The sequence below is a fragment of the Phascolarctos cinereus genome, unplaced genomic scaffold (genome assembly GCF_003287225.1).
Source record: "Phascolarctos cinereus isolate Bilbo 61053 unplaced genomic scaffold, phaCin_HiC Scaffold_1;HRSCAF=81, whole genome shotgun sequence".
NCBI classification, from domain to species: domain Eukaryota; kingdom Metazoa; phylum Chordata; class Mammalia; order Diprotodontia; family Phascolarctidae; genus Phascolarctos; species Phascolarctos cinereus.
The window spans coordinates 181,814,855-181,828,483 of NW_027555514.1; the positions used below are offsets into that span (position 1 = coordinate 181,814,855).

The following is a 13,629-nucleotide window of genomic DNA, read 5'->3' on the forward strand; positions in this document are numbered from 1 at the left end:
CCAAATGGGGTCATGAAGAATTGGATATGACTGAAAATGACTAAACAATAACAATTTTGGAACCATAATCAAATCAACTCTGCCATTGTTCCTGGAAGAGATGTGTTAACACACTTTCCCATGACTCAGCTTACCTTTCAGGATCCAAGTGTACCTCACTGGCCAAACTCTCCATGTGTGTATCCCCACCATCTCCTCCCCACAAATATAAGTTTCTTGAGGGAAGGAATTATCTTTGATTTTATTATTTGTATCTCTACCCCTTAGCATAGTGCTTGCTACATAGTAAATATTTAGTGAATGTTTTTTTATTTCTAATTAATTCGTATTTACAGACCTTTCATTACACTGGTGGCTCTTCTCTAGATAGTAGTTTGTTCATTCCCCCTTAAAAAGGAGTGCTACAATTGAATTCATTATTCCAAGTACGGTTAAATAGTCCCTCAGGATAACATCTTGTGATAAGCCTGAGCAGAAAGGAAAACCATATGAGGTAGGCAGACAAACCAAACATAACTTCTATGAGTAGATAGTTGTGTCTTAAAGCTATATTTAAATACATCAAATAATGGCATTTCAAATAAGGGGTGTGGGTTTCAGTTTCTGCGTGCCGCTTTCTGTGTGTTTTTAAAAAGTGGGTTTTGGCTCACATGGTAGTTCTTTTTTTGTGTGCCAATATAACCTGTTGACTCTAATGCTGAGTGAGGCACCAGGCAGTGTCTCTGTGGATTAGAATAGCCAGTTCATTTTATAGCAGATTGCATTGGGCTTGTTCCAGCATGAATAGTGAGTACTTCCTGCTACGCAGCGTCAGGCATTTTGGTTACTGAAAGACAACTTAGAAAGTTCTGACTTTCGGACCAAAGCCAACATCTCTAGCACCCAGCTAGCTGGAATCAGCACCCACTAAAGACAATGAGAAATGAAGATTCCTGGAAATGAAGTAGTTTTTTAAAGTACTTCTTTCTCGGTAAAGGGACCTGCTTTGAATGAAAATTGAAAGCTCTCATGGGAAGGCACATTGTCCCCTTCTAGTACATTTAGTAAAGGATAGGTTATATTTGTAAAATTTTAGGCAAAAACTAGATTTTTAAATTTTTTTCCTAATTTCAATTCATGTTACTCTTACATATGGAAAATGTGGAAACTTTGTCTGTAAACAAAGAAAAGCGGTATTGAAAAAGACAGCATTAGGGCCTAATGTAAGGATGCATACACTACACTAGAATCACAAATTAGATAGAATGATTTTCACAGTTAGTAGTTAAGAGAGATGATTTGAGAATCTGTGTCCTATGGTACCTGACCTTAAATAATGTAGAGTTCCAGACACTCACTTCTTCTAGGCATAGAATTTTCAGGTCATAAATTGGATATATTGGTATTTAGGGTGGATTAGCTCACAATAGAAAAGCTTCTTTAACACACAGGCCATGGTGCTCTCATTTGTCTACTAATTCTAACATTAGAATGTTTACATTAGGGTCTTTAGACTGAGTGGGAGCTGATTAGTTTGGAAGCACGGCTTTGTCAAAGACAGAAGGGAAAAAATTATTTTACTCAGTAAAGTATTCATCTCATCTCCAAGGTCCTTGGTTGATGGTCAAAGGCTAAGGTGGCAGAAGAAGGAAATCCCACACTTAATTCTTCTCGTATCCAGACCCGGCAAACGAAGACTTCCTAAAAGCCAGAAATCCAAACATCTCCTATAATTACTGCATTTTTCAGGAGAGATTCGATGAGCTGTCTGCAGTTACTAATTATAATTATAGGTCTAGCCTAGTAATAATAATAATAATAATAATAATAATAATAATAATAATAATAATGATAATATTACATTTGGATGGTACTTTTCTTCTTTTTGTTTTATTGATGCCTTTTGTTTTTACATCACAGTCATTTTCAAATATGCCCCTCCCCTTTGCCCTCCCCTGTGAACCTTCCCTTGTAACAAATTTTTAAAAAGCATTAAGCAAAACCAACTGACACATTGACCATATCTGACAGTGTAGGTAACATTCATCCTCATATTCTCCCAACTCTCCAAGGAAAGGAGGGAGGTGTGTTTTCTTATTTTTCCCCCACCAGGGCCAAGGCTGGCCTTTATAATTACACAGTGTTCATTTTTATGTTATTGTTCTTTTTTTTTTTTACATCATTGTAGTCATTGTGTATATTGCTTTCCTGGTTCTGCTTACTTCACTGTAGGAGTTCATACAAATCTTCCCATGTTTCTTTGAATTCCTCACATTCATCATGTTTTATGGTATAATCATATTCCATCCTATTCATAGAATAAAATATAATTTAGCCATTCTCAATTGATGGGTTCTTTGTTTCCAGGTCTTTTTCAAAAGAAAAAGTTCTGCTGTTAATATTTTGGTGCACATGGGACCTTTCTTTCTTATCTTTGACTACCTTGGAGTATAGGAGTAGGGGCAAGATCTGTGATTTTACTGGTATGGGGAACTCCTAGATAAGGAAGCCCCCCTTTACCAATGCAAATTGGCACCTTCTCTGCAACTTATGGTCTTAGAAAGTTGCCTAGAGCATGGAGAATTTAAATGACTTGTCCAGGGTCACACAGCTAATATGTCAGAGGCAGGACTTGTGTCCAGGTCTTGGCAGCTCTGAAGCTGATTCTCTACCCTCTGTCCCTTGAAGTATATGCTCAGAAATAGATCTCTGGCTCAAAGGATAAGAATAGAGTAGTCACTTTTTTCCCTACAAAGTTTTCATATAATTTTTCAAAGCACTTTCACATTTTTATTATTTAATCCTCACAATGACTCTGTGAGGTAGGTAGAAAAGGCATTAATATTCCCATGTAAAAAATTAGGGCTCTGAGACCCGGAGAAGTTTAGTGACTTGCCAAAGGTCACAAGTTTCTTTGCCAGCGTTAGGATTCAAGTTTCCTAAAACATGCTCCAGTGTTCTTTCCATTACATGATATGATGATGACTAGGTAATCTACAAGCTAACAGAATGACTTTTGGTCCTAAATCACAACCATTACATACAGTATTTCCAGAACCCTTCCCAAAATAAGCTGGTATGAAGTGCTGGATGTCTGGAGCTCTTTGAGTCATCTTTTCCAAGGTTGTCAAAATTGTCTTAGGGAATATAGTTCTCAGAAGGAATTCCTTCTGAGTATTGAATTCTCTAGTATTTGGTTCTTAGAAGGAATATTAAAACAGATGATTTCTATCTTTATGTATTCATTCCAAGAGTTGAGAATTGAGTATCTTGGTTTGGCTCAATGTCCTGGCTCCTATTCCTCCTCCTCTGAAGCTCAAATTCTGTTTCTCTTTCTGCTCCTCCTTTTCTCTTCCCTCCCCACCTCCTCCTTTCGTTCTTTACACTAGGGTACAGTAAATCAATTTCCCAAAACACAACAAGGGAAGTATAGCTGGATTGCAGATGTTCTGAATAAAAGATCTGGGGGCTTTAGTGGGCTACAAGCTTAACAGCATGATACAGCAACCAAATGTGATGGTGTCCAGGGAAGTGATATCTCTGCTGTATTCTCCCTTTGTCAAATCACATCTGGAGTACTGTGTTCAGTTCTGAGTATCACATTTTGGGGAGATGAGGATTATGAAAGGCTTTGATGTCATGCTATACAAGGATCTGGAGATGTTGTGCCTGGAGAAGAGAAGACTTAGATGGAATATATCTGTCTTCAAGATTTTGAAGTGCTGCCCTGTGTAAGAGGAAAGAGGTTTATTCAACTTGGCTTCCGAGACAAAACTCAGAGCTTAGTGGGTAGAGTAGTGAACTTGACATTAGACAGAATTGGATTTAAATTCTGCCTCTGACATTTACTAGCTGTGTGACTATGGGAAAGGTGTTTAACCTCTTTGAGCCTCAGGGTTTTTTTTATCTGTAAAATGTGGAGAATAATACCCGTAATATCTTCTTCATAGAGTTATTGGGAGGATAAAATGGAACATTTGCTAAGTGCTTAGGAATATTTAAAGTGCAATATAAATGTCAGCTACCATTATTATTGTTAATGTTCAGGGAAGCTATTTTTCTTCAGTTTGGGGAAAAATTTTCTAAAAATTGGAATTGTCCAGGGGGTAGAGTGGATTGGCTTGCTTTGGGAGGTAGTAGAACACACTAACTAGAGGTTTTTAGGCAGGGGCTGGATGAACACTTGCCAACCCGGTGTAGAATTAATTCTTGCTCAGGTAAATGGTGGACTACATGACCTTTTGGTTACTTCCTGCTTTGAGATTCCATGATTCTGTCATTTGCCTTGCTATGTTAACCAATTTTTTTGGGGGGAGACTAATCAAATTTCCATGTTCCTTACCCTGGCCATCTATCACAGAGTGATATTCAATGCTTTCCTTGTAAAGGTCTTGAAGAGATTAATGAGATATTTATGAAGTTCTTGATTTCCAGAGACTGTCCAGAGTAAAATGCTATCACATTTTTTTAAAACAGGTTGCTAGTTTCTGGGTGACATTTTTTTAAAAAAATTCTATTCTTAACCATAGAACTCCTCAGCTGCAGTTTTCATCAATGGTCTGACTCCTCTGTGAAAGCCTATGAATATCACACTATGGCTGATAGTTTTTTCCCCCTGTGCTGTGTTGATTTTTCGAAGTGATGAAGTTATTATACTAGTAAGCAGTGGTGTCAGATTTAACAAGAGTGAGAAATAGCAGTGGGAAAAAGAAAGGGGAGGGGATAAAGAGTATCCTCTCTTGAGTCATAACTCATGTCATATTGACCTGTCCAAGGAGAATGAGTCTTTGGCCATAGACTTGTCAAAGTAAGAACTGAAATACAAGGTCTATGCCTCATGGGAAACTTTCCTAAGTTTTCTGGCTAAACCCTCTTACTAGTGAGGCCTTGTTATCAATGCTATTTGCTTGACATCCTTCATAATTGCTAAGGTTGCCAAAAAATATCCATCCTTCCCATACACACTGACCCACAAGAAGCTGTAGGGATCTCCAAAGAAGCTTCTAGGGAAGATGCACTTAACCAAGAAACCAGGAAGTGCAAAGCATCTAGGGAGAAACCTTCCATTCTCTCGACAACAGCAATGTTGTTGCAATGAGCAGTTGATGAATGCTGACTTTCCATTCTAAATGTTTTTCCTTATACTCTCAATCACCTCTTAGACAAATGAGTATTGCAGCAACACAAAGAAACAGGCTTCTCAATGCCATCAGTACCCATTTTGACAGCATTCTTGTCACAATACACACTTACACAATGTCATTACACAATGCTCAAATCATAAAAGGGTACTAATTACAGCAATAATAAATGAAATTGACAACCCGAGAGTAAATGAAAACTCTTGCCGGGACCCATGCTGACTGCTTATCAGCATCCCCAAAACACAGCCAGGTAATTCTCCTAGCATACTGCAATTCCTTTTCATAGTTTCATGAATTCCCAGCCCTTCCTATGGGTGAAGGGGTGTCTGCTGTATGAGAGAGCTATGCCATTTAACAAAAAAGGAATGATAGATCTCCAAGCACCAAAAATTGCTTGGACAGCTAAATGGTATATCAACGGAGCCTAACGAGAATCAGACTGTAAACTTTTCTGAACCCAGACCAGATTCACTGAAAAGAAACCTAGATGGTGATATAAGTCCCAAAGGGTGAAGGATGAAACATCCAACTGTTAATTATAAAGAAAAAAACCATCAACAACTAGAACAATTAAGACAATATTTTCTTTTCTATTCTATATCAGAGCTGTATTACAGCTTTTATATTTGGAACAGGAAAAAAAATTCCACTGGTACAGAGTCCCTGCTTCTTTGCCCATTATCCTCTCCACCCTTAACCTGGTACAGTACCTTAATGCTAGGGTAAACAATAACAGCAGTATTCCTATTTCCTTGTGCAGAATTGCAATTACTTGATGTATGTTCATGCCTCTCTCTTTAATAATGAAGAGTTATTAGATGCTAATAATAGACTAGTGACACACAGTGAAAGCAACTTTTCTTTCTGAGATAGTCACCAAAAAAAAAATATATATATATATATATATATGTATATATTGTACTTGCTTTAAACTAAGTCCAACCAGCAAAAGATAAACCAAACTCTTCAGGAGTGGCATACTTTCTGTCCTCTGTAGAGCATCTCATCCTTTATCATGTTTGGTTGAATTTGGTCCAATATTTTAAATGTCCAGAAATAAGCAGTCCAAAAGACACTGTAGGCTCTTTAAGGCTAAGTCTTCCCAGTGTTTCTACAAGATAAAATATATCTTCTTTATTGGTCACAAACTGCAAAGCAGGGACCTTCCTTGGCAAAATGGCTAGTAGGTTCTTTCCATCCCTAATGATCCTGAAGCAAGGGAAGGTGGGTGTCCTTCATGTTCTCTCCTGTGAATGAAGGAAAAATACAATTAGCATTCTGCATTTGGAAAAAAGTCCTGTGCCCTCAGTGAATGGGTTTGGACAACAAAGCAGTACACCTAGAAGTTTCTAGTCTTCTAACCCTGTCACTAATTTACTTTATTTTTTCAACTAGAAGCAACACTCTCAAGTCTCCAGATTCTCTGTCTTTCTGAAAGACTCTTTCTGTCTTGCTATTTGTCCTTCCCTCTCACCTTCCTCTTTCTTTGTCCAAGTTCTTCACCTTTTCAGCCCTCCCCTTCCTTCCCATGTTGACCTTCTTCATTAAGCAGACATAATCTAGAACTGAAGTGTATTAAAGTGTTTAAAGAATGAAATTTTATCTATGCTCTTAGTTGTGTTTTTTTTTTAAAGTAAGAATTAACTGTATGGTATTTGCCTCTCTTAAAGGATCAGTGAAATCAAGTTTTCTTTTACTGTCTGGGGCAACTTCCAGTGATCCAGGTTTTCATATTCAGTGTTATGTTTAACTACTCACTCTCAGCCTACATAGCCAAGAAGCTGCTAAATCTTGTCATTTCTAACTGCACTTCATCTTTCATGCACTTCTTCTTTCCACATAGCCACAGAGGAAAATTACTGGAGGTAGTAGGGAGGAGAGGGGAGGATGGAAAGGATCTGCTGCAGAAGGTGGGATCTGAGCTGAGTCCTAAAGGAAACCAGAGAAGCCAGGAGGCAGACATGAAAAGGGAGAACTTTCAAGGCATGGAGGACAGCTAGTGAAAAGGTGCAGAACAGGGAGACGGAGAGCCATTTGTGAGGTATAACAAGTAGGCCAGTATAGCTGGAACAGAAGAGTACATGGAGAGAAGTAAAGTATGTAAGAAGACTGGAAAGGCAGGAAGCAGGCATATTAGGAAGGATTTTAAATGCCAAACAGAAGCTTTTTTTATTTGATTGCAGAGGTAGTAGGGAGCCATTGCAACATACTGAGTAGGAGTATGTATACATGTGTGCGTGTGTGTGTGTGTGCATATGTGTGCATGAGTGTGTGTGTGTATGTGTGTGTGTGAGAGAGACACACACACACACAGACAATGAGAGAGAGAGAAACACAGAGAGAGAGAGACAGAGAGAGAGACAGAGAGAGATGTGGTCAGCCCTGAACTTTAGGAAAATCATTTTGATAGCTGAATGGAGGATGGATTTGAATAGGGGAAAACTTGAGAGAGGAAGACCAATTAAAAGCCCATTGAATTGTTGGGTGAGAGGCAACTAGAACCTCAATCATGGCGGTTGGTTGTTTTGTGAGTAGAAAGAAGACAACAGGAGATAAATTATGAAGGCAAAAATGACAAGACTTGATAAAAGATTGACTCTGTGGTGTGAGTCTGAGTGAGAAGTCAAGGATAAAACCAAGGTTGTACACCTATGTGACTAGGAGGATGGAGGTGCCCTTGAAAGTGATATGAAATTCAGGAGAGGAGAGTTGTTTGTTTGGGGAAAGATAATGAGTTCTGGTTTCGGACATGGCTAGGTTTCAGATGAGATGCCCATACGGACCATGCCACCCTTTGACTCAATTAACTCCAATGGTTCTTTTTTTACTTCTAGGATCAAATAGGAGCTCCTCTGTTGTGCATTTTAAAGCTTTCCACAACTTGGCCCCTGCCAATCTTTTCAGTCTTCTTACACTTTGTCCTCTCCACACATTCTAATGTCAAGCCATACTTGTTACTCTTCACACATGACTGTGCATCTCATATATCCAGCCCTTTACCCTGGCTATTCCCCATTCATGCCATGCTCTTCTCTTTTTTACCTCCGCTTCTCAGAATTTCTGGCTTCCTTCAAGGTTCTAGCCAAGTGGCACCTTCTGGAGAAGATCTTTCCCACTTCCTCCGGTTACTAATGCCATCCCCTCTATAGTTATGTTGTATGTTATAACAGAAATTGTTCTTTTGTCTCTGCTCATTGACTCTGCATCAGTTCACACAACCTTTCCATATCTCTTTGAAATAATTTATTTCTTCATTTCTTACAGAGACTGCTTCATAGAGAGTTTGTGCGTGACTAAATCTCCTTGGATTGGGTCTATTTGTGTCATACCAAGTACCATGGCATTGATTAACAATCAAGCAGATTGATTAATTATTATCAATAATAATAATAAATTAATTAATTCTTAAATAATAAATTGATATTAATCAATATTATTAACTATATTTAGATATATTATTTATTAATTATTATTAATTTTATCCTCAATAATAATGATTATTGAGTACCAAGTACAATGATATTCTGTCACACATACTATTGGACCAAATGTGATACAGATACAGATACAGATACAGATACAGATACAGATACATAGATATAGATACAGATATAGATACAGATACAGATATAGATACAGATACAGATACAGATACAGATACAGATACAGATACAGATATAGATACAGATACAGATACAGATATAGATATAGATATAGATATAGATATAGATATAGATAGATATAGATACAGATACACACACAATCATTTTTAATCACCTATTTATATCTCAGGCACCATGAGAGGTGTAGGGGATACAAAGACAATTGAAAGAATCCCTACTCTCATGGAACTTTACAGTCTATACCCTAGATGGTTGCCCTGTACCCTAAGGAGTTTCACCATCTGTCTTACAACTGTACCTTCTCACTCAAAAGGCCTTATCATCTGCCCTGCTAAGCCACCCACCCTCTAGATCCTAGGCCATTGTCATCCGACCTGCCAGAGGACTTTAAAGTGCCTTGGCCTTGCCATTTGTTCTGTCACCATATCTTTGTATCTCTTAATCAGAATGTCAACTCTTTGAGAGCAAGGATTATTTTTCTCTTATTTGTATTACTAGCAAGTGGTTAGCATAGTTCTTGGCACACAGAAAGCATTTAATAAATGCTTTGCATTTATTTATTCATTCACTTATTCATTCATTCAAACCCCGTCTAGCCACTTCTCATCCATGTATTTTACACACTTCAATTCATTCTATCCTCTTTCTTATCATTATCTCATTATATCATTATCTCTCTGTTCTTTCCATTTCCATCATTCAATTTTGTCCTTATGCTTAAAAATTGGAAAAGGGAGTTGTGGTGGTGATGAAGAAATTAAGGGAGACTGAAATGCATTTAATGCATTTTCATGAAATACCAAAGTATTCCAACACATTGGGACACTATTATAAAAGCAGTTTATGTTATAGCAAGTATATTATTTGCTTTATTTGCTAGGATTGTCTATATCAGATACATTACCTGCTCTATGGTTAACTCTTTACTTCTGCCTAAAGGACTGGGGATAGAGCCTAGACCTGTGATTTCATTGGTATAGTGAATTCCTAGCTGAGGAAACTCATTCTACCAATACCAGTTGGCATCTTTTCTGCAATTTATAGTCTTAAAGAATTGCCTAGAGCACTAAGAGATATAAATGATATGCCCAGAGTCATACTGTCAGTATGAGTCAGTGGGAGGACTTGAACCCAAGGCTTAGCTCTAAGCTTGGCTCTCTATCCACTCTCATTCTTCACTTCTGGATTCTCAAATGAATTTGGTCTACTCTTAAAGATTTCAATTCAGTAATCTTCTCTCACATGAGTTTTTCTTATCTCTTGCTTCATTCTTCCACTGATCAGGTCCCTACCTAAGTCACCGCTCTTTCAGCTGATAATAAACCATTACTTTACTCACTGGTGAAAGCAACATGGCCCCTTCTAATACACAATAAAGCTATGTCTAGTTGTACCTGGGAAGTAGAAGGAGAAGCTTAAGATTACAGTAATAGATACACGTCACAAGCTTGAAGGATCAATATGCTTATATGGTTGAGAGCACAACTCAAAGATCATTCAGCAATATTATCCTGAGACAACTCCAGGAATGCTCAGTAAGGTCTGGTATACAACGTGCTACCTATCTCCCTTTATCACTCTACTACTTAGACCTTTTAAGTCCAGTTATTCTTGGTGGTCTGGGAAGAAATAGAAATATTACATGCATGAGGTCATAGCCAGTCTGTGTATTTCCTCCTTTTGTCCCCATGCCCTCTACCACCCAAGAGTGCTACTATATTCCTTTTCATCATTTTCTCATCACTGAGGCTAAGCGGTACAGTATATACAGTGTTGGACCTGAAGTGAGGAAGACAATTCTTCTTCTTTTTTTTTTTTTAAGGCAACTAGGGTTAAGTGACTTGCCCAGGGTCACACAGCTACTAAGTGTCAAGTGTTTGGTCTGAGGGTGGATTTGAACTCAGGTCCTCCTGACTTCAGGGCCGGTGCTCTATCCACTGCACCACCTAGCTGCCCCTAGGAAGACAATTCTACCTCAGACACTCACTAGCTGTATGACACTGAGCAAGTCACTAAATCTTTTTCAGGTTCAATTTCCTTATTTGTACAATGATAATAATAATAGCACCTACCTCACAGGGTTATTATAAGGATAAAATAAGGTAACATGTAAAGCACTTTGCAAAATGCTATATAAATAGCATATATAAAGTGCTGTATAAATACTAGGCAGCTAGACGGTGAAGTGCAGAGTGCTGGCCTGGAGACAGAAACACCTGAGTTCAAATCCGGCCTCAAATACTTACTAGATGTGTGATCCTGGCTAAATTACTGAACCCTGTTTGCCTTAATCTACTGGAGAAGGAAATGGCAAACTACTCCAGCATCTTTCCCAAAAAAACCCCCAAAAAACTCATGGACAATATGGTCCATGGGGTCATGAAGAGTCAGACATGGCTGAACAACAATATACAAATGCCATATCATTATTATTATTATTATTATTATTATTATTATTATTATTATTATCCCCAAACTTATTCTTACTGCCTTTCTCTTCCTTGTCTATACCATCCCCCTGCCCTGTAGTGCCCCATTACCCTGATCCAGACATTTCTTCCCATGTTCACAGCTGAAGGTAGTATGATGACTACTAGTATGATGTCTGGAAAGCAGAATTACCATCCCCTCCATTGACCAGAAATATTAAGCAGGTATTCACATGCTTGTTCTATGACATAGCATCTATAATATACTCTTCAATACTTACTGCTCAGTATCCTTAACTAGGACTTGCTAACATTCTCATATATCACATCACTGATGCAGAACTGTCTCTTTTTCTTCATCCACATCAATTGTACACACTGATGGATAAAAATGTACTGTTCCTGGAGCAAAAGAGAAGTATGAAATCTTCAGAACCACGTATTCCCTTTGTCTAAATCCTTAATATAAGGATTTGTTCTGTAAAACTTGGACTCAGTCAAAAGGGCGCACCCAAAGACCTACAAGGCTACCTGTGTCCTTGAGACTGCAGGTTCCCCACCCTGGTGCACCATCCTTATACAATGACATCAAAGTACATTTCATCATCAATATGCAATATGTCATGGACCTTATAACCTTTGGCAGATGGTTGCTCTGCTACTTTGCACAGGGGAGGAAGTCTAAGATCTCAAATTTTACCAAGCTTATACCTCAGAAAAATACATTTTTCAGTCCACTCATTTAGTAATTCATCAAAAAGTATTCAACATAGAATCTCATGATTGAAAGGGATCCTAAAAGTCTATTACTTTAATGAGTCAATGTGGTAAAACAGAAAGAGCACTTGATTGTTAGACAACCTAGGTTCAAATCTCTGCTACACTTACCACCTGTATAACATGGGGCAAGTCACTTAATAATGTCTCAGTTTCTCCATTTATAAAATGAGAGGATTGGCTTTCATCATAGTCTTAGTGCTGGAAAGGACCTAAGAGATCATCTAGTCCTACTCCTTTCTTTTACATATAAATAAACTGGAATTAGGGTGGGTGCGATTCTACTAAGATCACATTGGTAGCAAGCTGATGATTTCTGAGGTCTCTTCTAGCTCTAAACTCTATGGTCCTCTATAAAGTAGGAATACTCCCGATAAGACCAAAATGGATTTAATCTTAAATGTACATTTATGACAGCAACTTAGAGTTACAAGTCTATATTCTCATTTGATCCTCACAATAGCCCTGCTCTGACTTAGTAAAAACTGCGAAGTAGTACACTAAAATTCATATGGTGTTGATGAAATGTTTATTCCTTCAACAGAGAGAAAAACAAAGCAAAACTAAACTAACTTCAGTACTCATCAAGGGAAAAAAAATTGTTAAAATGGGAAGCTACCAAATGGTGAGCCCTTCTCTCTTCTCTTTTACCCACTGTCACAGCTGCACTCCAGGTGAGTAGTTCCAGCACCTATCTTGTTATTCCCTTCCTCAAGGTATCCCACAAGGCTTTGTTTCCCTTGGTCCTAAGCCTCTTTCTGGAGATCTCCTCTCCCATCGCCTACCACCCCCAGGGATGTCCCTCCATTTTCTTGTCCTGGGCACCAGAATTACTAGTCAAGGCTCTGCTCCAAGTCCACTGATTTCACAATACAGCAGTTGTTAAACAACATGTAGCAAGTTCTGAGTCAGGTGCAAGGGAATTCAAGGTGAACCATCTAAGGCCACTAAAAGTATGTTCGAAAGTTCTTTAAATACATCAAGGACAGGACACCTGCTAGAGAATTAGCTACTTAGCAATCACAGAACAAAAAAATGTACTCTGGAATAATGACGGTAACAAATATTCAATTTTTCATTTGGTTCTTGTTTCCTTTCAAAACAGAAATCGCAAGGCATGGTAGAATAGTGCTAAGTGAACACCATGTTCTAGGCATAAACTGGACAGAGAAATGAGTGATTAAGTAACTGGAAAATATGGCATGCACTCAAGAGTTTTGAAGTAAGTCAAGGACGAACACGTGGAATTGTTGGCTAAGATGAACATCCTTTGTCCAAGGTCACCTTCTTAATCATGATTTTTTTTTTGGTGGTGGTGAGGGCCAAGTGGGCTTTCTGCAGGTCAGTGAAAAGAGCATGGAAGTTGGAGTTAGGAAATCTGGGTCTACAGTCCTGCCTCTGCCACCAAGTATCTGTGTGACATTGAGCAAGTACAAACTTCTTTGGTCTCAGTTTCCTCACTTGTAAAATGAGGAAATTGGACTGAATTTTCTTTAATGTCCTTCCTAAGTCTAAGGTTCTGATCTTTGACTTCAAGTGCTTTTTCTGATATCTGTAAATTATAACAAAAGGTTTAGATATTAATTTACTTAAGGAGGGACAGGTAAGAAATTATGAATTGAATAACAATTTCAAAGGAGAGGAATGATATCTACTTAACATCTGGAGTTAAACCAC

General features: G+C 38.1%; 1 protein-coding gene across 3 annotated transcripts in view; it reads right to left on the reverse strand.

Moving 5' to 3' along the window:
* Nucleotides 1–2,134: 2,134 nt before the first annotated feature.
* Nucleotides 2,135–13,629, reverse strand: part of PTPRO (protein tyrosine phosphatase receptor type O) — a 216,784-nt gene continuing 205,289 nt past the window's right edge. For all 3 annotated transcript variants that reach the window (XM_020994337.2, XM_020994336.2, XM_020994335.2), the window contains 2 exons: nt 11,457–11,577; nt 2,135–6,370 (listed from right to left, as the gene is read on the reverse strand). In XM_020994337.2, the coding sequence (XP_020849996.1) occupies nt 11,473–11,577 (105 nt within the window). In that variant the 3' untranslated portion in view covers nt 2,135–6,370; nt 11,457–11,472. The remainder of the gene's footprint in view (nt 6,371–11,456; nt 11,578–13,629) is intronic.